The 22240-nt window shown below is 39.4% G+C and overlaps 1 protein-coding gene across 1 annotated transcript in view; it reads right to left on the bottom strand.

The window, feature by feature from the left end:
• Positions 1–22240, bottom strand: part of LOC110962432 (protein unc-13 homolog B-like) — a 242079-nt gene that overhangs the window by 100028 nt on the left and 119811 nt on the right. Inside the window, exons 12-15 of the mRNA XM_051950402.1 lie at positions 8078–8127; positions 7898–7973; positions 5883–5888; positions 521–595 (exon numbers count right to left, since the gene is read on the bottom strand). Coding sequence (XP_051806362.1) covers positions 521–595; positions 5883–5888; positions 7898–7973; positions 8078–8127 — 207 coding nt within the window. The remainder of the gene's footprint in view (positions 1–520; positions 596–5882; positions 5889–7897; positions 7974–8077; positions 8128–22240) is intronic.

Genomic DNA, 22240 nt, shown 5'->3' with positions numbered 1-22240 from the left:
CTGCAATTTCACTTTTATTATCTCTTCTCTGTGTAATTATACTGTATAAATTCCAAACCTTTAAACTCCCAGCGTAATATTTCCTGCTGTATTCAGTGACCTACTTTATGCACTTGAATTATTAATGCTTCTTCTAACACGTAACGTAGTCATAATCGTGACTCGGCACAGTACAGTAAGCGCAAAACAAACTGCAATAACCAAATATGAAACCTCGCTGCTCCTGGCTCCATTAAAAAAACCTGCCTGAAGTTGACTCAGCAGATATTCAGAGCCGACAGTTTATTGGATCTCTGACAAACAGATTAACAATATGGCTGCAGGAAAATGGCAGTAGGAGGGAGAAGTGTGGGAAAAGTGTGCGTTTGTCTGTGGAAATCAGTTGGAGTCAGTGTGGATCCCCATTAGCTGCATCGAGGTGACAGAAAGCCTCCCTGTAGGCAATGACAATATCACACTTTCACAGCGTGTGTGTGTGTGTGTGTGTGTGTTTGTGTAGCGTATGTGTTGGTCCACTCACGAGCTCCTCGTCTTTCAGGGAGGTCCGTGTGGCCAGTGTGTGGGCGAGTCCAGCTTTCCTCGACTGTATCATGGACTGAGACGAGGAAAAACAAAACAAAACAAAACAGAGAATTCAACAATGCACAGCCGCAGAGAAAACAAACAAACAAGGTGAAGACAAAAAGAATGAAACACAAAGAGAACTTTCAGCAAAAAACAACAAAAAGAATCAATAGTTGTTCTGATGTTGGGCTCTTCAACGTTGAAGGTTGTAGCGACTTCATATTTTACGAACACGTTTGTTCTTCTTTTGTCCGTGAACGTTCAGAAAACCACGCTTGTTGTCTGCTGGAGGACAAAACACTCAAACATTTATAGTACTACAGCTGTGAGGATCTTCATAATACGGTTTTAATTAGGAATGACTGAGAATTTATCATTTTTGCCTGCTGATTAAACCACCTTACGTGCTGGACACTTTACATTCATTATACCTGTAAATTTGTCTGCACCTTCTTAAGTCATTTGCACATCCTGCCACTCTTGTATATTCTGTTGATTTTTTCTATATTATATTCCAAGTATTATTTTATTTTACCTTCGCTTTATACCATAAGATTCTGTGTTGTCTTATTTTTTACCCCTTTATTGAATATCCATGCTGCTGAAATGACTTCATTTCCCTCCAGGGGATAAATAAAGTCATCTAAGTCGAAGATTTATATACTTGAGTATCCTGGTTATGATGCTGTTTTGGACGTTTGAGCTTTAAACATCAAATCCTGATTTAAGAAACCTGGACAAGCTTTTATTCTGATTTAGAGGAACTTAATTATGCTGATTGGAGTTTTAAAAAAGCAGTAAATTGTTGCAGCTGTGAGAAGTCAGGATGTTTACCGTAAAGATGTGGACTCAGCTAAGGGACAATTATTAGGTTTTCCCAACAACGCTACTATATGCAAAGTGAAGGTGAAACAAAAACCAGGCACTAATCCCCACAACTGGTCAGTTTACCCAACACTGTGGCCACTGTTATCAGAACTGTTGCTCATGCTGATGTTTTCTCTGGTCTCTTGAACTGTTTCAGGGCGGGTAGTGGGTGCAAACGTCGTATCCTGAACATAATCAAAAGCAAGACACTGGTGCACTTGATAACACAATCAATCAAGCATGTTTGGCTTTATTACGAATCTAGATTCTTGGTTCTATGATACAGAAATGGACAAACTGGCATTTTTTGGTATTAAAAGGACAGTTTGTCATTCTGGGAGGTATGCCATTTTCCCCAATCCCAGTCATTGTGCAAAGCTAAGCTAACCGCCCGCTACTTATGGCCTTGAACAGAATGTGAAGTAGGCCAGAAATCAATGATTATTTTCGTTGTTGACTACTTTCTTGAGTAATCGATTAGTTGTTTGGTCTTTAAAATGTCAAACAATGTTTCCCAAAGCCCAAGAAGACGTCCTCAAATGGTTTGTTTTCCCATCAGTGCCGACATATTCAGCTTACTGTGATAGAAGATGAACAAAATGTGAAAAAAACTACATTTAAAAGCTGAAATCGGAAGAAGTTGGCATTCCTAATTACTGAAATGACCTTTCGATTAGTAAAACAGTTGATGATTCATTTAAAAGTTGATGAGTAACGGACTAACCCATGTAGTTCTAGTATAGTATCAACCAGAAAGTGAATAATCCATATTAGGTGAGCAGATGATCTTTGTCAAAGTGCTCCCTTAAAAGATTCCTGTCATGTTTTGTTCCACAAAGAGTGTCTTCTGTTGTATCTATAGATCATTGGATGTGCTGTAGGACGATGGTTTGGACACTCTGTCTTCATCTCCAGCATAAACAAAAAGACTGAACTTCAAATGAAGACACTTAAAAGCACCTGAGAAATGTCCTTCAGATCACTATAAACCCAGAGTGGCTCTCCTCTACAGCAGCTCGCTGTCAGTTATCATTACGTTTAACTGATTACAGACATTTATTTACAAGAGCTCTCTGGGATTCATGAGCTCGCTACACGTCTCTTCGCTGTATTTTAATGAAGTGCAGTCGGTTGACTGTATTTAGCTTCATTTATTTAAGGTTACAGAAGAGGAAATCATTAAACTCTTCTCGTGGCATCGGGGGGTGAGATGAAGTGGATGTCGCTTTAGAGGTGACGTAGACTTAGTTTATAATGTCAGAGGCGGTCCAGGATATGCAGTGTGGGCTTCTGGGCGAGAAAGTGAAATATTTTAATCTCATTCTAACACATTCAGTCTTGAAACGCTGACCTCTTGAATCTCTGGCTGATGCACTGGAACTATCAGTACTACACAGTGAAAAAACAATTCCATTTCCAAGTATTTTAACCAGCTACATCTAAATGATTAGTGAAATCACAAATGAATTCCCCTGCCGTCACGTAGATGTGATTAGAGTCTGTTAGATTTTTAACTGAAGCATACTGTTGGTGAATTCATGCTTGTATTGGCCAACAGCTGCTTGAAATAAGCTCCACATTAATTGGCTCATTGACAACTATGAGGCTCATAGTCTTTCAGGTGTTTCATTCCAAGGCTCCAAACTCCTGCTTTTTCTGCCAATGTTGATTTAGCTAATTTTCATATTCATGTATGCTTATTAATTTACTCTGATTCGTGAACGCTCAACTTCTTTGAATCCTCCTTCAAATGGCAGAGTTTTCAGTAACTGCACGTTAATTTAATTTGCAATTAATGGTTCCATTTATCAGGGAATGGCTGAGTCCGTTGTGGGTTGTTTTGTTTTCGGGGGATTTTGCGGTCATTTTGTTTTGCTAATTAAATGGTTTGAATCCTCGAGTATTCAACTCAATTAATAATAAAACTGTAAAAAGCACTTAATGGTGTGAGCTAAATTGAAGTTGTTTGTGTCGAAGAAGCAAGGAAAGTTTGTGTGTCTTGTGCCATAAATTTCGTCATTCACCCAAGTTTGCAAGGGTCTGTAGAGGACGTCCAAGTGTAGCACAAAATTTATGATCTCATGAACTTTATGCCCTATGTGACACTATGACTTTTTAATATTTTTCTATTGCTTTAAAAGATTTGTTTTAAGATTCCTTGTAATTGCACAGCCTTGAGAAACAGTCACTTTGCATTTCCTTGCATAAACTATGCGAGCATGTAACAAATAAAACTCCTCAATGTCTAGAATTTTACTCCGCATGAGCCCATGAAACAAATGCTTGGTATCGTTGTGGCATTTCAATATTGAACAAATGTTAAAACTAGTCAAATAGGACCTTTGAATCAGATTTGATTCATAAGAATGATAAGACTGGAAAACCTAGCGTGTCAGCTGTATTTCTGCAGACACTGAATGATCCTGTGGAAAACGACAACCCAACGGAAGCCAATGGAGCCCATATAAAGTGTTAATACCAGAAGTTCATGCCCTCTCTTTGTCTGCACTCGAGTTCAAGTTAAGGTCACGCTGAGTCAAGCAGAAATAATGCCAACCTAGCAGAAATAAAAAAGAGGAGGTGGTTAAACTGTTGATACGATTACATCATGCACATCCTGATTGGGTTGTAAGACGATGGGTTGTGGCTTTCCAGAATGAACGCTTTATGCAGTCAGTTAAAATCTCAAGATTTTGGTCACCTTTGTTCTTACAACCTTTGCATTGAATAGACATTATTCTCGTCAGACTGCTTGAAGAGTCTTTCTTAAAAACTTTTTGAAGACTTCAACGTTTAATCCAGAATTGGTTTTTGACTACATGTTTGGTAAAGCTGCCTGAACATCAGGCTGTGTGAGAAGATGTTCTGACATCCACACGTTTATAAATCATCATGAAAAGATTTTTAATGGAAGTACTTCCTGTCAAGCTTCCTGGGTGCTTTTGTTTGGACATACATTCCACTGACAGCACCTGAACACAGCAAAAACTTGCAAATTCTCCAGATGTCCTGTGCTTTGTCCGGCCGCTCCTTAACATACCATCTAACCCTATTTATCAGACATTTCGCTGGCATCAGCTTCTTTGACTGAAGCACATCAGACTGAAACTTATTCCAGAGCGTCTTTGGTGACTTTTAAGTGCTTAATCTCCTCAGCTGTGGCTCACCAGGAGATGTCCTTCAACATTATTTATTCATATTTTATCGACATTCAGCTTCTCCTCATGCATTCTGACAGCTGTGAGACCAGCAGAAGACGTGACATCACCTGACAAGAGGACAGCAGGAACGTGTCAAGCAGAGGCCTGAAAAATATGCTGCTGTTCTGAAGATTTATGCAGCAATCAACGTGGGAAAACTAAACAGCGAGTGTGTGGTTGTGTCATTTGGACTTTGAGGCAACACTCAGGTGAGTTTGAAGGTTTCTGGGCAGGACAGCTGGAATCATGTGAAGTCTAAAAGTCATATTTGAAGAAGAAATATAATGACAAATGCTTTTACCGACCTGTGTGTAACCATAACAAGACGTTGAAACCAAACAAACTGTTAACTTTAATCAGAATCAGACGTTTAGGGACGCTCTAACCGACTGAGCACTCCTTTTTAATTCCAGTTATGTGAGGATTTTTGATCACAATCTATTAATCTCTTTGCCTTATTTTTTTTCTGTTGCTTCTTTTGGCTGCTGTGATTTTATCCTCCAATTATTTCAGTCCCATCTGTACTCTTTTGTGTTTGGTGGCGTATCTCCTGTCTGTTGTCCTTTCTCTACATTCTCTACAAATTGAAACTTGACAGAGTTAGACAACATTGCCCAAGAACTTTTATATCTCTTCAAAACCTCTGGGGTGTTTCTTTTTTTTTTTGTCTCAGATTTTTTTTGCTGTTGAGAGAGTGACCTTCACTCTGGAGAACTGACTTCAAATCAAAGGAGACGAGTTTCTTTAATCAGATGAGTGAAGTTTCTCAGATGTGAGCGAGTGAACATTCACAACTCAGATAACCAGCCAGTGGATATGCGTCTCCCTAAAGTACTTCAAAGTTAATGTGAGCTAAGGGCTGAAATTTACCACATTTATCAGCGTTTGTTTGTGCAGAGTGGCAGGTGTGTTATGTCAAAAAAATAAATAAAAATGGAGCTGTCAACTTGCTGAATCACAGCGTATTAATTAAAGGATTTACAGCTGAAGCTCTACAGTAATCAGGGAAAAAGCCTCTTGCTCTTAGAAAGTATTCACAAAAAGCAACATTTCTTTTCGTGCTGTCAGAATCTTTTGAAACACAGAAGAACAATGGCCGTGTGCGAGCTGCTCGTGTCAAATTTCCGCAAATCGACCAAAGAAAAGCTCCCGCACTTAGCGGATCGAAACGCTTTGCTGCAATTACAGAATCTGAAATATCAAACAAAGTGTAAAGCGCAGCAGCTGAAATCTCAAATCTGCTCTACTCACCATCGCCTGAGGGCCGGCAGAGGGAGGGAGGCAGCATGAGCAGAGAAGGAAAACAAGACGAAAGATAAAGGTTAGAGACAAACAAACAGGTTCCCCTCTGAGACGATCAGCCGCTTTAACCTTGAAACCGACTATTCGGTGCACACAAACAAATTATCACACAGCGGGCGCCACTGTACAACAGCTTTCTTGTGTCTTTATCCTGCATCTGGCCTGCAAATTATCTTTCTTGAAGGATCAAATTGGGTGATTAAGATACAATATGCACAACTCCGGTGGCACAGTCAGGTTGACTTCTTTACTTTAAGCAATGGAGCAAAACAGGCCATTATCAGGCTATTAGAGCTGAAATTCATAACGAAGTCTGTGACCAAGCAACTGGTGCTGCAGCTGAGAAAAGAAAGCAAATTAGTGCAAAGTACAAATGGCCTCGGAGCAAAATACAAACTCACTACATGCAACTTTTTGTCACCAGTGTATAAAACGAAACTAAGTGGGAGCTGTGGTTGGTTTTACGATCTATATCAGTGTTTACTCTGAGGATTTCTAAGGTGTGAAGATAAAAAAAAAAAATCCCTGAATAGTAAGACTGCAGTTTCCAAATCAATCAGCTGATTGGTTGGTCGTCCAACTAATGAGTACTTGGTTTGCTGGTGTAACATTAACCAGGATTAATCCATAATTTGTGGCAACAGGAAGAGCAGACTAACCAAAAACACCAACTTCAAACTGATCCAACCCTATGGAGACTTCTAGGCCTAATTTGTATGTATTCATTGTATGTTTATTGAAAATTTACTCAGCTCCCAACTAAAAAGAGTCATCAATGTGGCTGCATTTTGGTGAAATGGATGCCTAAAAAGACGAGTGTAAACTTTGCAGAAAGCTGTTTTTATATCACAGCTCAACAACCAACACGTGAGATCATCTAAAAACAGCAGCTAACTTGTTCATATTGCATCCCCTTAATAGTTCTTGTACTAATATTACCAGTTGACAAAGTTCTAGTTTCAGAAATCACATGAATATGAGAAGCTAGCCTGGTTCCAGTTGGTTCTTATCATTTCAGTATAAAATAATCAGGTTAAAATGAGCTAATACGATATAAATAGTGGCTTTTCACGTTAAATCAAGCTAGCATATAGAACACAGTCAATACACTGTGGCCAGTTTTATTAACTTACAAATAATGTACAGATTTTTTAAGTCAATCGAGATTTTCATTACTTCATTACAGTTGTTCAAAATAGGTTGGTTTTTTAATTGATAGGCAACTGAATGTGATAATACACAACTTTCCATCACAAGGGATCCAAAAGTTTTAATCTATCCTTGTGGAGTCATGCAGATATTTCAGACAACTAACAATTGGCCCAAAATATCCAGAAAACCTTATGCGGTTTAATTTTCTGTATGTTACTGGATGATGTATAACAGTCAGTTGTCAGGAGTGGAGTTCTCATCTGTCAATTTGATTCTCACTGTACAAAATATTATCCTCTGACCGTATATCGTGGTTAAAAATACATTAAATACAGAAAGGATTGCCTTAGACATCACTGACATTGCGTACAATACAAAACAATGCAATATATGGAAGGTAATTATGCAGCGCTACATTTTCTTGACTCTGCTAGTCATTATCGACACAACTACTTTATACATGCTCAAATACTAAACAGATATCTGTAAGAAAGCCTGACTTCACATGACATTGATTGTGCACACCAACATGACAAGACTCCATTATTGTAGTTAAATGTTCTACCTGTTAATACACTGGGGTTTTTTAAATTGTTTTGATGGAGGAGATGGATTTAGGGTTTAGCAGACAACGCCTTCCATGTTTATCCTCTTGTATTCTTTGCTCAGTGAGTACTGACAAATGTTTTCAGCTTGGTGCATGTTTAAATGTTAATCAGTTTGCACACAAATGCAGTGTTCAGTGAAGTCAGTGTTCAATGAAGGTCAAAATCAAAATGTCTGGAGGCAGATATCGAGTGGAAGGAACTCACCAGTTCGCTAACGAGAGGGATCGGCCTCCTCTTGCGGAGGTCTGGCATGCTGTCGATGCCAAACGGCGCATTTCCCCTGTAAACACACACACATATACACATACATGCCAAAATGCATTGATCGGTGCAAACACGCCATCAGGTAATAATATTCTCACACATCAGGAAGGTTTTACTGACCCTGGCTTGGCCCACGGGTGCTTGCTGGGGTCACCATCTTGATCGCGGCTCTGAAATGGGATGCCACAGGTCAAACGTTTAGCCGTTTAAAGGCCGACGGTCTTTATTGGTTTCATGACAGTGGAGCATGCACACGCACAAATACGAGAGAAAGAGGAAAGTGAACAGGAAATAACAGGACAGAGGGGCTGAATATGAGTTGGTTGAGTTTCCATACTGCATGCCAAAGAGTGCGTTTCGATCGGTCATACCGTATACGAGCGTCATAAATCTGGTTTCACCTTGTAAAGCAAACACCTGCCACGTGCTTCCAGTAAACACACCACAAACTGACTTTTGGCACTTAAACATTTGTTGTGTGTCTGACAGCTAGTAAAGAAAACGCCACAGTGGCAGTAAGAAAACATGCAAACATCGACTTCTATGCTATTTTTCATCACAACTCTGTACTAATCAATACTGACCTACTCCTGTGTGGTATTTTTACCTTTACGACAGAAACAAATGTTCTCAATAGGGCTTAGATGCACTGATGCTGGCATCTCATAAAACCTGAAGCTATTTCATTAACTGTGTTTTCAGGATTAAGTGAGCATTTACCAGGAACTGACAGAAAACACAATAAAAAAGACGAATTAAATAAAAGCGAGGCACTGACACGATAAGAGAAAATTGCACAAAAAAAACAGCTTCCTTTTTAATTTTAATGGGATAGAAACCACAAAAGAGGTAACCTGATCTCCATCTTGGCTTCCATCTGTAAAACAGCAGGAGAGAAACAAGAAAAGAGAAACAGTCATGGACTAGTTTGACTCATCATGCAAAATAACAAGCCGCGCCCTGGATTATTCATTTTGTTATAAATGCTCGCGTAACGTTAAAAGCAGCACCGCCACTGAGTTTCCAGATAGATGGGGTCTGAGGTCATAAATGTTTCATTAACATGTATAATTTATCATGAAAATGACTCTTAATATTTCCCTTCTCCTTTCCTCTTTAATGTCAGGCTCGCTTTCCAAGGAGATAATTAATGTTTTCTAATTCAGCAAATGGCTACGGCCGATGCCTCGGAGAGGAGTAAGGGACTCTTGAGTGGCGGGTGATACATTACTCTCAAGGGTGTGGAAAATCATAGTGCCAGCAGAGAGTGTTTGGTACAGTAAATACTCAGGGGAACGTGGGTGAATTTGTTTAGCGCGGGGACGAGAACTATTCCTTTTATCAGTGTAAATGGTGCAAGGCAACTATGACAGATCAAGCAGATACAACTACAGTGGGGGAGGCATTCATGACAGAAAGGTGGGTGGAAAAGTAAAAGTTTGTTTTTGTCGACCAACAGTTACCAAGACAAAAACCTAAAGAGCCCACACTATGCTGATTTGCAGCTTTACAACTCAGTATTTGGGGTCTACTAGAATATGTTTAAATGCTTTAATGTTCAAAAAACACATGATTTCATTGTTATAGGGCCAAACTACCCCCTAGGAAAATGTGACATGGTGATGTAGATGAGAAACCGAAGACAAGCCTGGACCTGAAATGGTCTTATTGACATAAACTGCATTCTCAAATCTACACTTGTTTTGAAAGTGTCATATTTTAACTTGGGATCTCCCGATCAGGTACAATAAAGTTAATAAAACCAATCTAATGCATAAGTTTGACAACCCGAATGAAAACCAAAAGAAAATGTATGAAAACTAAATTGAAGTTTAAGAATAAATGTCCAAAACGGCTCATAAACGATGGTCTTCTGGGAGAAAGTTGTGTTGGTGATTTATGCTTAGATCTCCTCCTACTATATCTGTGCACAGACCATGTGGCTCTTTCAGCATAAAAGTATTTCTTACTATGATATAGTTTTACCTTTCAGGGAGAAAATATAAATTAGTTTCAAAGGGTAATTGAGAATACAGTTTAGTATATAATAATGTAGTTCCTGGGAGACAGGGTTGTTCAAGCAGTTTTTTTCTGTGGAAAAGAATAACTTCTTTGGATGCGAAAACTTTAGCAAGACCTTGTACATGCACAAAAAGCACCGAAAATAAAGTAAATGGAAAAGGAACTACCCAAAAAACATCATATAGGCTCTTTAAATAACGAATCCATGGGTGTTCACATGCAATAATGAAACAAAAGGTTATTTATAAACACTCAAACAAAATAAATTACATAAAAAATATCATTCTTTCACCCTGAGAATTATTAAAGGCATGAAAAGTGAATATACATCAGATAAAAACAAGATACGCACTGTAAGTGTACCGCATCTCTGTTTTCATCTGAGATTCCAAACGAATAAGGGACTTGTTTATGAAATAAAAGAACAAAATGCACATAATGAAACAAGAGATAATCCCAACTTGAAGCCATCTTATGACTACCTGGTTCAAACTCCTCCTGAGAGAACGTGGACATCGTCATACTGGTAAGGTTGCGCCTGGTTTCCCTCTTCTCCCGCAGAATCTGCTGGAAGCTCCTCAGACACTTCAGCTTGCGTTCATCCAGCTGGCTTATATCTATGGATTGATCTGCTGTGTCTCCTTCAGGTTTGCCCTCAGGGGCCACAGCAGTGTCTGTGGTGGGTTGCTGTGGCACCTCAGTTTGTCTTTGCTCTTCCACTGCTACAGATTCATCAGCTGAGACAGAGACTGACAAGGAATCTGCAGTGGTGCGTTGCGAAAGCTGAGTTTTAACACCCATATCTGCAGGACCTTCTGCAGGACCTTCTGCAGGACCTTCTGCTGGGCTTTCTGCAGGTTGTTCTGTAAGGCCATCAGGTTTAGGCAGTATTGCAGTGCTACTAAAGATTGGGTCAGGGCAGACTGGGACTTCTTCAGGGCATGTGGGGGTATTGTCTGAACAAGGAGGACGTTGGCAAGGGTCTGTAGACTCCAATGTAAGGCTGTTGTTGGTTTCTTCAAGCATGGGCTCTACAGAGAAACTACCAGATTTATCTAAGGTACTGTTTCTGCTCAGTTTCCCAAAACCATTACCACTTTCAACCACATCACCTTTCTGGGTTTCATCAGTTGCTTGTTCAAATTGGGCCCCATAGAATGAAGATTTTGAAGGCAACTCATTTGTAGGCAGGTCAGAAGGCATTGATATGTCAAAGTCTGTTTCTTCCCCAGGATTGACACCTCCCGGTGTTTCAAGTTTGCGCAACGCACCACGCAAGGCTGAGCTAAAATCAAGCACGGCTCGTCCAAAGCGTTTGACAGTGAAACCACCAGCTTGGACATCTGCGCTGCCAGGGTGAGGGAGTCGGTTTCTGAAGCTTTGGTTACTGGCGTCCATCTGCTGGATGAACAACCTATCTACATCACCAACAGCAGTTCCTAAGGATGCTTCAGTCCAAGTCACTGCTGAAGTATCTTCGTAGGCTAAATAGGTCTCAACCTGACTATCTGTTGTGTAGCTCAGGTTGTTTGATTGTCCATAGTCAAACTCCTCGGCTTCGCCATCATGTCCATCAACTGAGTGGTAACCAGAACTTTGAGGGTAGGACAAGTCAGCAGCACACTCATATCCCATAGTGGAGTTTTCAATTTTGGTATCTGGTGGAACATGAATCCCAGACTGGCTTTGAGGCCGTCTCCTCCGTGACTGCCATTCCTCTCTACTAGAAGTACTGGCGGGTGAGTTGTAATGCTTTCCAGAGTGAAGGGAGAGATGTTCTGAACTTGCTGTGGAACACTGGCCTGATGTACCATAACCTCCTGCACCCCTATAGTGATCCCAGCTACCAGCTCCTTCACAGCAAAGAGAGCTCTCACCTGCCTCCGGACCTCCAGTGAGGTAGGCACTTTCCCTATGCCAAACAGACTCTCCGCTGACACTGTGTGGTGGTACAGTGTTAGTCCAAGGTTCCTCCCCGTCATCAGCTCTTTGCTGCTTTCTTCCATGACTAGATGATGGTCTCTCTAGATCTGACTCAGACTTCGAACTATGACCAGAGGACAAAGAGCTGGTGCTTGGACAGTCTTGGCCATCCTGCCTTTCAAGGTAGCCAAAGCTGAGTTTCCTTGCTATAGCACCTACTGGAATGTCCGAACTGTGGTCAGAGTTATCCTCATCCAGTTCTTGAGGATCCACTGATTCAGCAATTGGGGACACAGTAGATTCTTCTGGTCTTGGTAGTAGTAATTCTCCATGTATGCTATGGCGTTCTTTGCATACTTGAGAGAAACAATTTGAATCTGACTTTGGCATTGCACTACCTAAACTTCCATAGGCACTTGCAGGCCTTCTGCGCGAGGATGATCCATCCTTGGACCCTGCACCCGACCAAGTACCTGCATGTCCCCCTGAACTAGTCTTGCTGCTTGAACGGATGCCCTCAATCTCCATCAATACAGCATCTACACAGGATGATACTTCCTCAACTGATCCTCGAACCGAGGTCAGGTAATCCCTGAGGTCGGAGATTTCCTCCTGGATCTTGTTGATGCCCCTCAGCTCTTTAAGAATATGCTCAATGATAGCACTTGACTCCTCCTCTTTATCTTCATCCTCCTCCAGTAGTGTACCTGGAAGAGCTCTGTTGAAGTTGTAGTCCACACAGTCACCAGCAGAATATGGTCTCTTTGGTCGAATACGAGGTGAGGGATACCCCCTTCCAACTGCTGATGTGAATTTAGTGCCATTCATGTCAGGGCCAATTGGACCGTAGTGTGACATTGGTCGCATCGGCTCAGGAGGTTCTCGAAGTCCAGCCTCAAAGGAGATTCGTTTTGTATTTCCTGGGGCTCTGCAGCTTTTATGCTGCAAGGTGCAGGGTATTCTTATACATCCCTCTCTGTTCAGCTCCACCTCTCCAACACATGGTGGCCCTGATGCTACTCCATGCCCTTTACTGTTTGGAACTTTTGGAGAGTAGGCCTCAGCTCTTGAGCTAACCTTTGGATATCCACTTCTGAACTCCTTCCTACTATCATGAGTTTCCCTCTCTTCATCCTCCTCAATACCTGCATAATAGAGATGAGGATCCGGGACATGGTGATCTGCAGACCCTTGTAATAGACGATGTATTTTACCTCGGATCACCAGTGCTACCCTGGGGTTTGGAGCCCTCTTCTTGGGTGGATGAACTTTTGACTTTGTGCCTCCTTTAGGGGCAACGCCCGCTCCATGTTGTCCATTGAAGCGATTCCTGGAGAACATATTCTCAAGAGAACAAACTATCCTTACCTAGTTCCCCACATTGTGAGTGGGAGATTCAGTCAAAATACTCATGGTGTCATAGTTCATTTATAAAGCTTGTTGGAAGCTTTTCAGCCCAACTAATCAATGTCAGTGGGCCATGACTAAAATAGAAAGACAAAGAATAAAATATCTGTAAAGATTAAAAACAGTAACATCCAAGTCAATTGGAAACTGGAGAAAAGAAAATGATATTTGAGCAAATACATTCCTTCTTTAATGAAGATAATCCTCTTTGCTATAATCTGATAAACAACGATATCCTGCTCATATCTAATCTGTCAACTCTAAAAGATAAAAAAACAACTAAAATGTCATGTAAACAGAGAAACACTGGGACATAGCTGTCTGTACACTCACTGACACTAAATCTAAAACATGAAACCAAATACATGCTCTGTTCTGAACACATTTCCTCTCCTTGCCCTGAAAGCAGAAACAATACGTTGTAGTGTTTTTATTGACAATCCCAAATGAGTAATTAAAACGTCTCCCCACCCCCCTGGAATTGTAATATCCAGGTTAAGTCAACCTTTCAGAGAACATCTTTCATGTCAGAACAGACTGACCATGTCAATCTGAACAGCAAAGTTCCCCAGATAATCTGAATGAACTGAATCTGAGTTGTCTCAATCATTTTTTGTGTAAATGCTGAATTACAAGAGTAACCTCCAAGAAGTAGCAGTTATCTTGGGGTTCAACAAGAAAGCCTGTCATATGATGCATGTTCCATGTCATCAGAAATCACTTCAGCTCTCAGAACCTTCTTGAAAAGTAAGAATTGCTAATTTAATATCAGGGCTTTTGGGAAGATTGCAAATAGTATTTCAATGTATGATAATATAGTTCCCAATCTCTCCGATCATCAATAGTTTACAGTGAGTGTTATATTGGAAAAAAATGTCAACGTGCCATCAACGTCTGTTCAGGCCAAATTTGACAGAGAACATGTCCAACACCCGCCTTTCATCAGCCATAAGCTAACACACATTAACATATATAATTACATGTCCGTGTGATGTCAATCTGTGGTGAGAAAATATTCCACAGAGGTGAAATGAAGAACACATGGCTTGTGAGTTTGAACGGAGACATACGAGTTTGGCCAGCTACCCTCAATGCTACCAGCTTAATCCGATTCACTGACTGACCTATTGATTGCTTCTTTTGCCCTTTTAATGGGTGTAAAGTCGAAAAACATTCGCTGCAATTAGAACAAAGGTGGATGTTAAAGCCAAAATCGCACATGAGGGGATAATGCTCATGGCAGAAAAAACTCTAGAAAGGAGACACAAAGAAGAGCTGGTGTTTATCAGCTTTCACAACGGAAACTTTTTTCTTTTACAATTTATCAGTTGAGAAACTCTGAAATTATATAATAAACACCCCTTGTCATGAAAACACCCAAAGCACTCAGTGGTCTTTGCATTTTCCTCTTAATAAAATCTGCAGTGTAGCGCAGCAGAGGGGAATTAATTGGTATTTCAAAAGGGGACACAGTAACTCTGCGAGTTAATTTGAAAAAATGAAGCTTTGAACATCCTCTGCAGATTCATAACAATACCTATTTACAAAGCAAGCAGAAATATGAACGAATGTTTATATATGAGCCACCAATAAGGGCCTTTTAAGTGACCTGAGCACCATGTTGTTTACTGTAGCGAGTATGAACGTTCCTATAATGATAGAGCTTTTCCAGCAGCATTAAAACTTAATCAGAGACTATTATGGGGGAATATGGTGGGAAATTTCAGCCTGCTCTTCACACAGCAGAGAAGCATGAGTCTGTTGGGGCTACAGCTTAATTTAGAAAGGTCAACTGACACAGATCCTTTGCTGAGCTTACAGACAGTTCGCCAATATGTCAAAACAAGCATCACACTCAAACCTACAGGCCAGCGGGCCAAAGATGCTTCAGAATTTAATAATAGATATCCTGTGTAGCTGTTTGTGAGGTGAATTCAGTGGCGTTCCACTGCAGGAACATCCTTGAAATCGTCCTTTTGGGGCTTTTTGTTTGCATGACGACATAGCATCTGACAACTTCCACCACAACAGCAACAAATAGTAGTTATAGTAGTACTGGATGTTTTTCCAGTTGTGTGAGCATGGAAGAAATAGAACAACAGGGGGTTTGTTAGGCAGCCTAGATGACAAATTTTGCATTCTTGATGGTGATGTTATAGACAAAGGCTGTTCACCAAACATGGTGAAATGGTATTTAGTCATTCTAAATATACACCTGATAACCACATGAGTTTTAGCGGTTAACTCAACAACCGGAGAGGGTCTCATTGTGACTTTTCTCTAGCAACTACACTCAGATTACCATATTTAAGAGCAGTAAAAGGAGGTTTGTTTTGGTAACTACTCTAAAAAGCCTCACTGAAGCCAGTAAATGGTGCAAACACACAACCCAGCTGGTCCGTTTTGATTTACAAAGTAAGTCCAGAAAAGCAAAAATTGAATCATTTTCATGGAAATAGATTTTAAATGTGTAACTGTTAGACACAGATGTGATGTTTTAAGAGGGCAATCAACAACCACAGAGGAACTTTGAGTTGATAAAATTATTAAAAACAACAGCTCTTCAACTAATCATTTCAGCTCCACACCCTGCATTTTTAGACTAATACAGCTCATTGCAAAACACCAGTAATTTACAGCTCTAAACATCATTAGCTACACGAATAAAGATATTTCACATCCAAGACAAAGAGAAATCCTTGTTAAGATTTTATGATTTGTGCAATCAAAAACAATACGCCATCTGTTGCTGTAGAATATCCACTATAACAACCAAACATTGACACATATAAGGTTCTATTTGGTTCTTATTGCTTGTAAAATGCCATTATCTTCTCTTCTTAGCTTGGATTGGCTTGAAATGAATTTCTCCACACATCCTTCTTTCCTCTGGTCAGTGGGGACCCATAGCTTTGACCCTTACACTTTTATTGATTACGAAGGCAGTGAAACCTAATATTCAGGACAAACTGGATGCTTAAAGTTTACATACTGAATTTTTAAACTGTAGAAATTGTGCATTACAGCTGAGCTCATATAAATCCAAAAGAGACTAAAACTTCTGATCGCGACAGTAATTTATAGTTGATCTTTATCCCTTTATGTCACTGTACTAAGTTTCTTCTAGTGAAGAAACTAAGAAAAAAGACTAAGTATTCCTGTGTATTTGAGAGAGATTAAAGAAGATGTCGGAGCTGTAGATACTCAGTGTAAAGAAAGAGCGTTGAAAAGTAGAAAATGAGCTGCAGTCAAAGTCAAACCAATTCTGCCCTCAGGGAAGACGAGCTGCCACATTAAAGCGGTTATTTTCCAACTCTGCTTACATAAGTTACTGCAATGTAGAAACTTTTACAGTAAAGCAGCTGCAGTCAAACATGCACACATTTCTGAAAATATGAAATAATAAAAAGCTGTTTTCTTCACAAAAAATACAAACACAACATTGTCCTCTAAAACTGAACTCATCTGCTTATTTCATTGGAGAAAATATTTTTGATTGTATCCTATTTTTGCCCGTAGAACTTATCTCATCTTACCTTGTGATGGGACTTGTCAACCAGACGCTTCCAACATGTAGTGAAAGAGTCATATTTTAACCTAAAATGTGATATTTTCAAACAGTTACTGAAAAGGAAATCTAAGATTTAAGAGTAATGGTCTATTATGGGATGTTACTCCTGGTTTCCTAGGTGATGGAGCTGATGTTCAAAAGTTTGGGGTCATCCAGACAGTTTCACGTTTTCCATGAAAATTCACACTTTCATTCATGTGCTAACATAACTGCACAAGGGTTTTCTAATCATCAATGAGCCTTTCAACACCATTAGCTAACACAATGTAGCATTAGAACACAGGAGTGATGGTTGCTGGAAATGTTCCTCTGTACCCCTATGGAGATATTCCATTAAAAATCAGCCGTTTCCAGCTAGAATAGTCTTTTACCACATTAACAATGTCTACACTGGATTTATCATTCATTTAATGTTATCTTCATTGACAAAAACGTTTTTTCTTTCAAAAATACAGACATTTTTAAGTGATCTCAAACCGCTTTTGAACGATAGTGTATGCCTCCAACCTCCTAATTTGGATGCTGAGGCAAGTTACCGTTTAAAAAAAATCCTTCAAATTACACTAATTATCAGAACAAAAAACAGAAAAAAAACGGTCTGGTTTTCAACTTTCTTTGAAATTTTACTTGAACTAATCGTGTGGAGTGCCGTTCTGTTGACAAGATTACCTAAATATAAGCTTAAAGTTCCAAAACTGCACCTCAACCACTTTATTCTACATCTTAAAATACAAAATTTGCCAAAAATAAACATTTTTTTTCAACTAAAAGAAGCCACGAGTGGCTCAGCTGCGACCAACAGTCATGAGGAAAATTCAAGAACTCTTAGGATGAACTGCAGGCAGTGTTTATAGAGTGGAGTGGAGGCAAGCATGGAAAAAAAATAAGAAACTGAGAGAAAAATAAAACACCTGATTAATAAAATAGAAGCAGCATGGCTTAGAAATGTTTTCCAGAGGAGCAAGTTGTCAGCAGGTTGTGGAAGATACATTCAGCATGGTGAAACATCTTGTTGATGTGCAGATTAGTGAGAAAAATGCTGAGTTTGTAGAAGTTGTAAAAATGTAAGTAGTAAAATATCTGCAGTATGTGGAGCCACTGTTTGTTTTTTTCCCAGTATTGGTACAACTGTTTTCAATTTACTCAAAATACATACTCAAAGAATTTCAACCAATTCAGTTTAGTTTTATTGCACAGAACACATTCATGATTTCTCTTTACTTCTAGTAATGGTGGTGCTGTTTCCAAAGAGGTTTGAGACTTCATATTGTGGTGAAAATGATCCCGCCAGGAGGAAAGATTTGACAGGAGCAAAATAATGCTTTGGAGTTTAGGAGATTAAATTTGCTGCGTTTGGATTCTGGATGAATTCTGCGAATGTATTTTACTTAAAACTAAAAATGACAAACCATTGAGAATGCGCTCTAACTGCCTTTCCGTCTCGTTGCCTCCTCTCCATGGCAACAGGAGCAGAGGCTCATGGGTCTAGTAGTGTTTGGAGTTATTCATCACACCAACAAGACAGAAAATACAATAACGCTGAAATAATTGAAAACAACGACCACGGCGTGAACATAAACAATCCCCGGTGGGCGTTTCTGTGTGTTACATCCAATCAAACCACTTGTTGTTTGTTGATTCAAGCCATGTAGAGAAATAACATCTGAAACCAAGATTCCAGGAGCTAGAAGTGACAAACTGTCACCAGCAGCAGCTCCAAGGGTCTTCAACCTCCCCTCATTCAGAGATACCCGGTGACACCGACTCGTGGCAGCGTCTCTGTGACTGCTTTGACACCGGCTGTTTTATTCCTGCTGGAGAGCAGCTGGCTGATGGCAGGTTAGGATGCCCCGTCATCCCCATCCAGCCCCACTGATTAGTGAGCAGCAGGGAGGATGGCAGGAAGCTACAGGCAGGTGCACGACACTCCTAAATCCATGTCTTGTTCTGTTTCTCCGTGCACCCTACTAACACTCAAAGCCCTTATTATCAAAACCTACAATCTGCACACAATTATAAAAGACAGAGCCTTTAGATTATTTAGTTCATTCATCTTGCTGCATCCTCCTCCTCCTCCTCCTCCTCGTTATTTATGTCCTCTGCTTGGCGACGCTCCTTTGCTTTCTTTCTTTCTTTCTTTCTGTCTCTGTCATTTCATATTGGACACCGCCCAAAGTAGAAACTCAGACTGGAGCCAAAAGGGGAGATTTTCTGAGTGTCTGCTTCGGTGCCAGAAAATGACAAGGATTACTTTGGAGATTTTACCTCTTCCTCTCATGTGGATAATGCGGCAGCATGCATTCGTGTCACGGCAGACAGAAGTGGAAGAAAGTGGGATGTCATCTGGGTTGGACGACTTCCACATGTTCAACCTTTAACTTAACACAGTGTCAGTTCTTGTGTCTTATTATGCTTCTCTAACATATCCAAGGGAAGAAAATTGATCTGCGCCTTATATTTGCATCAAATCCAGCTTGAGATGAACAAAACGTCCTCAGATTTGACGAGAACTAGAGTGTCCTCACTCGGAGTGGAATCGCTGTTACCTTGCCGTGACTTCCAAGTTCTTTAGTAGTTTATGATTTGATGCTCGTGGCAGTAAATTTGGGGTAATATAAAAATTAAATGAGGAGCAAAATTTGGAGCAAACTGTGGATCTGGTTTCCAAGAACACTGGCTCCGTTCCTTCTGTTAGTCCGTGACATGTTTAGCTAATAGAAGCTTCGCTGGCTCTGGGCCATGCAGCCATTTGAGGACAGTGCAGAGGTTTGGTAACGGCTATAATTCATACCTTTCGGTCTCAAAAACTGCTGACGAGACTGTTCTGTTGCCATTTGGTAATTGGTGTTGTGGCATGAACGTTTACAGGAACAGCTCTGTCACCGACACTTTTTAGCCTCATTTGCTTCCAGTTTAACTCAGAGTTAAATCCAGTACAGTTCAGCTCTGTCAGCACAAGAACGGCCCTGAATGAGATTCTACAAAGATCAGACCACACACAGAGGTTTGGACCATCCAAAATGGTCCTCAAGTTCCTGCAGTGGAAAGCAACTTTTTAATATCCAACTACAGTGAAAAGTATTTACTGTCCTTGAAAGTTTTCCCCTTTCATTGATTTCCAACATCGAATTATGGCCAATTTAACTTCGCTTATTGGACAAGAATTTGCAAAAAACCCGTCATGTCAAAATGAAAACAGATTCATCTGGCGAGTCGAGCAGACGAATACGTTGTCATGTGGCACTATAGGATGGCTTTGTTTACATTTGCAAGTTGTACACCACATTGGACTGTGCTTCTTCCGCTAAGCTTTTGTCCTTCATTATGGCTCCCAAGCTTAAGTCAGACTCTTCTGATGGAGTTCCAACTTACAACAGACTCCAATGCAAGTCGGACCCCCTGTATCTGTTTTGGCCAAAATGAGATGGAGAATGTTGCATATTGAATATCTGCTACAATCCTATATCGTGTACGTTAAATTATTTCCTGTAGCTGCTTCAGGTTATGATCTATCGTGACGCAAAATAAAAATCAGCATTTTCAATCGCATCATTATTCAGATTTTTCCTGAATCTCTTCAAACGTATACAGAGACTTGCACCTTAAAATGAACTTCAGGTAAAACGGATTCCTTCTGGCTGTACTTTCACCTTGACAACGCCGCTTCTTTTACTGTATCTGATCCGTTTAACATCCCATTTGGTTCATGAGCTGCACAAATGTAGAACTGTGACTTTATAAGGCTCCAGTCGTTCAGGTTCAGTCACAGCCTTTTTGGTAATGGCTTTCTCCCGCTTGCTCGAAAGGCCTTGTAAAAGCTGCTCAGCATGTTTCCTTTTCAGAGGCTGTAACGTATCGATCAGCATTTTAAATGTTCTTCTGTAACCAGGCAAACAAATCCTGCCCTTCTGCCAATATCGCATTCAGACTATAAATCAGAGCAGCTTCAGCAACTAGTTTCCATGATACCATGCATCAAGCTGTAAGCTGAAGTAAATTACCAGACACACTGGGAGGCTGCTTCCTCAGAAATTACTGCTTTTATGTGATGTAAGGAAACAATGGCATGTTTAGAGATGCAGGACAAATGGAGAGAGGAAGTTTTTTTATGTGGAGGCAACATAACACCAATGAAAAATGTCCCAAAAGAGACATGTAGCGTCTCTGCATATTAAAATATAACATGCATGACGGTCACAAACAAATAGCCCATCACAACCAACTATGAAAGATGACCTCTGATCCTCATAAAATGATTTATTCTACATATTTTTAATATTTTTTTCTCTGTTAAAGTTGACTGTTTAAAGAATAATTCAGCACTACAGTGAAATGTTCAGTTATATTTTTTCCAGCAAATATACATCTGTAGAAGCAAAATATTAGCTTTTTTTATCAACTCTGTTGTATAATTAATATTTTTCTGGTTATTTTTAACAACTCAGCTAGAAAAAGCTTAATTCAAAGAAAATTTATACAAATCGATGCTTGAAAACTGGTAAATCACTTTTTAAACTCTCATTTTACAGATTTTATTTGCCAAATTATAATGTCTAGTAAAATAGTTTTTAAAAAGTACTCATTTGTGTTGACTGTAAACATTTTTTTAAAAGGTCAAAGCTGTAAAAACGTCCAAAAATCTGTATATTTCTAAATTTATATAAGTGTATGTTAATCAAGACAAAATAGTTATTTTACAGATATTTTCTGATAATTTGAAGAAAATGTATGTCAATTAAGGATTGAAAAAATGAATAAAATGTGTTTTTGGTGACTAGAAAGTGACAATACCAATATTTTCTTATTCAAAATTTGAAAGAAAAATTATACAAATTAAGACCTAAATGTTTTCTTAAACTCTCATTATGCAGATTTTACCAGTTAAAGTACAGATAATGTCTAGTAAAGTAATAATTTTATAAATAATTTTTAAAAGTATTAATTACCAATTTTATTAATGAAATGTCCAAAACTGTAAAAATTATCCACATCAAAAATTTGTATATTTACAAACTTTAATTCCACTTTTTTTACGTTTAATTGTAAATGTACACTTTAACACACAAAATACAATTATTTTACAGATATCTTATGTTAATTTAAAAGAAAATGCATGTAAATTAATCATTAAAAAATGGTAAATCATTTTTGAAACTGTTTTTTTCTTGTAAATAAAAAATAAGTTTTAAAAAAATGTGTTTCTGATGAATGGAAAGTGACGACGCCTGTATCATCTTCTGGGTTTCCATTGAATGTTTTCCTGGTTACCACGACGACAGCTTCCAGCCCATCACATATTTGACTGGTTACCTTTAAAGATGTGACAGTTTGCAGCTTCTAAAAGCACTAACTCACACGAC

This window comes from Acanthochromis polyacanthus, chromosome 7 (assembly GCF_021347895.1).
Source record: "Acanthochromis polyacanthus isolate Apoly-LR-REF ecotype Palm Island chromosome 7, KAUST_Apoly_ChrSc, whole genome shotgun sequence".
Classification (NCBI taxonomy): Eukaryota; Metazoa; Chordata; class Actinopteri; family Pomacentridae; genus Acanthochromis; species Acanthochromis polyacanthus.
Note: the sequence above shows the minus strand (reverse complement) of the source record. Positions and strands in the feature narration are given on the sequence as shown.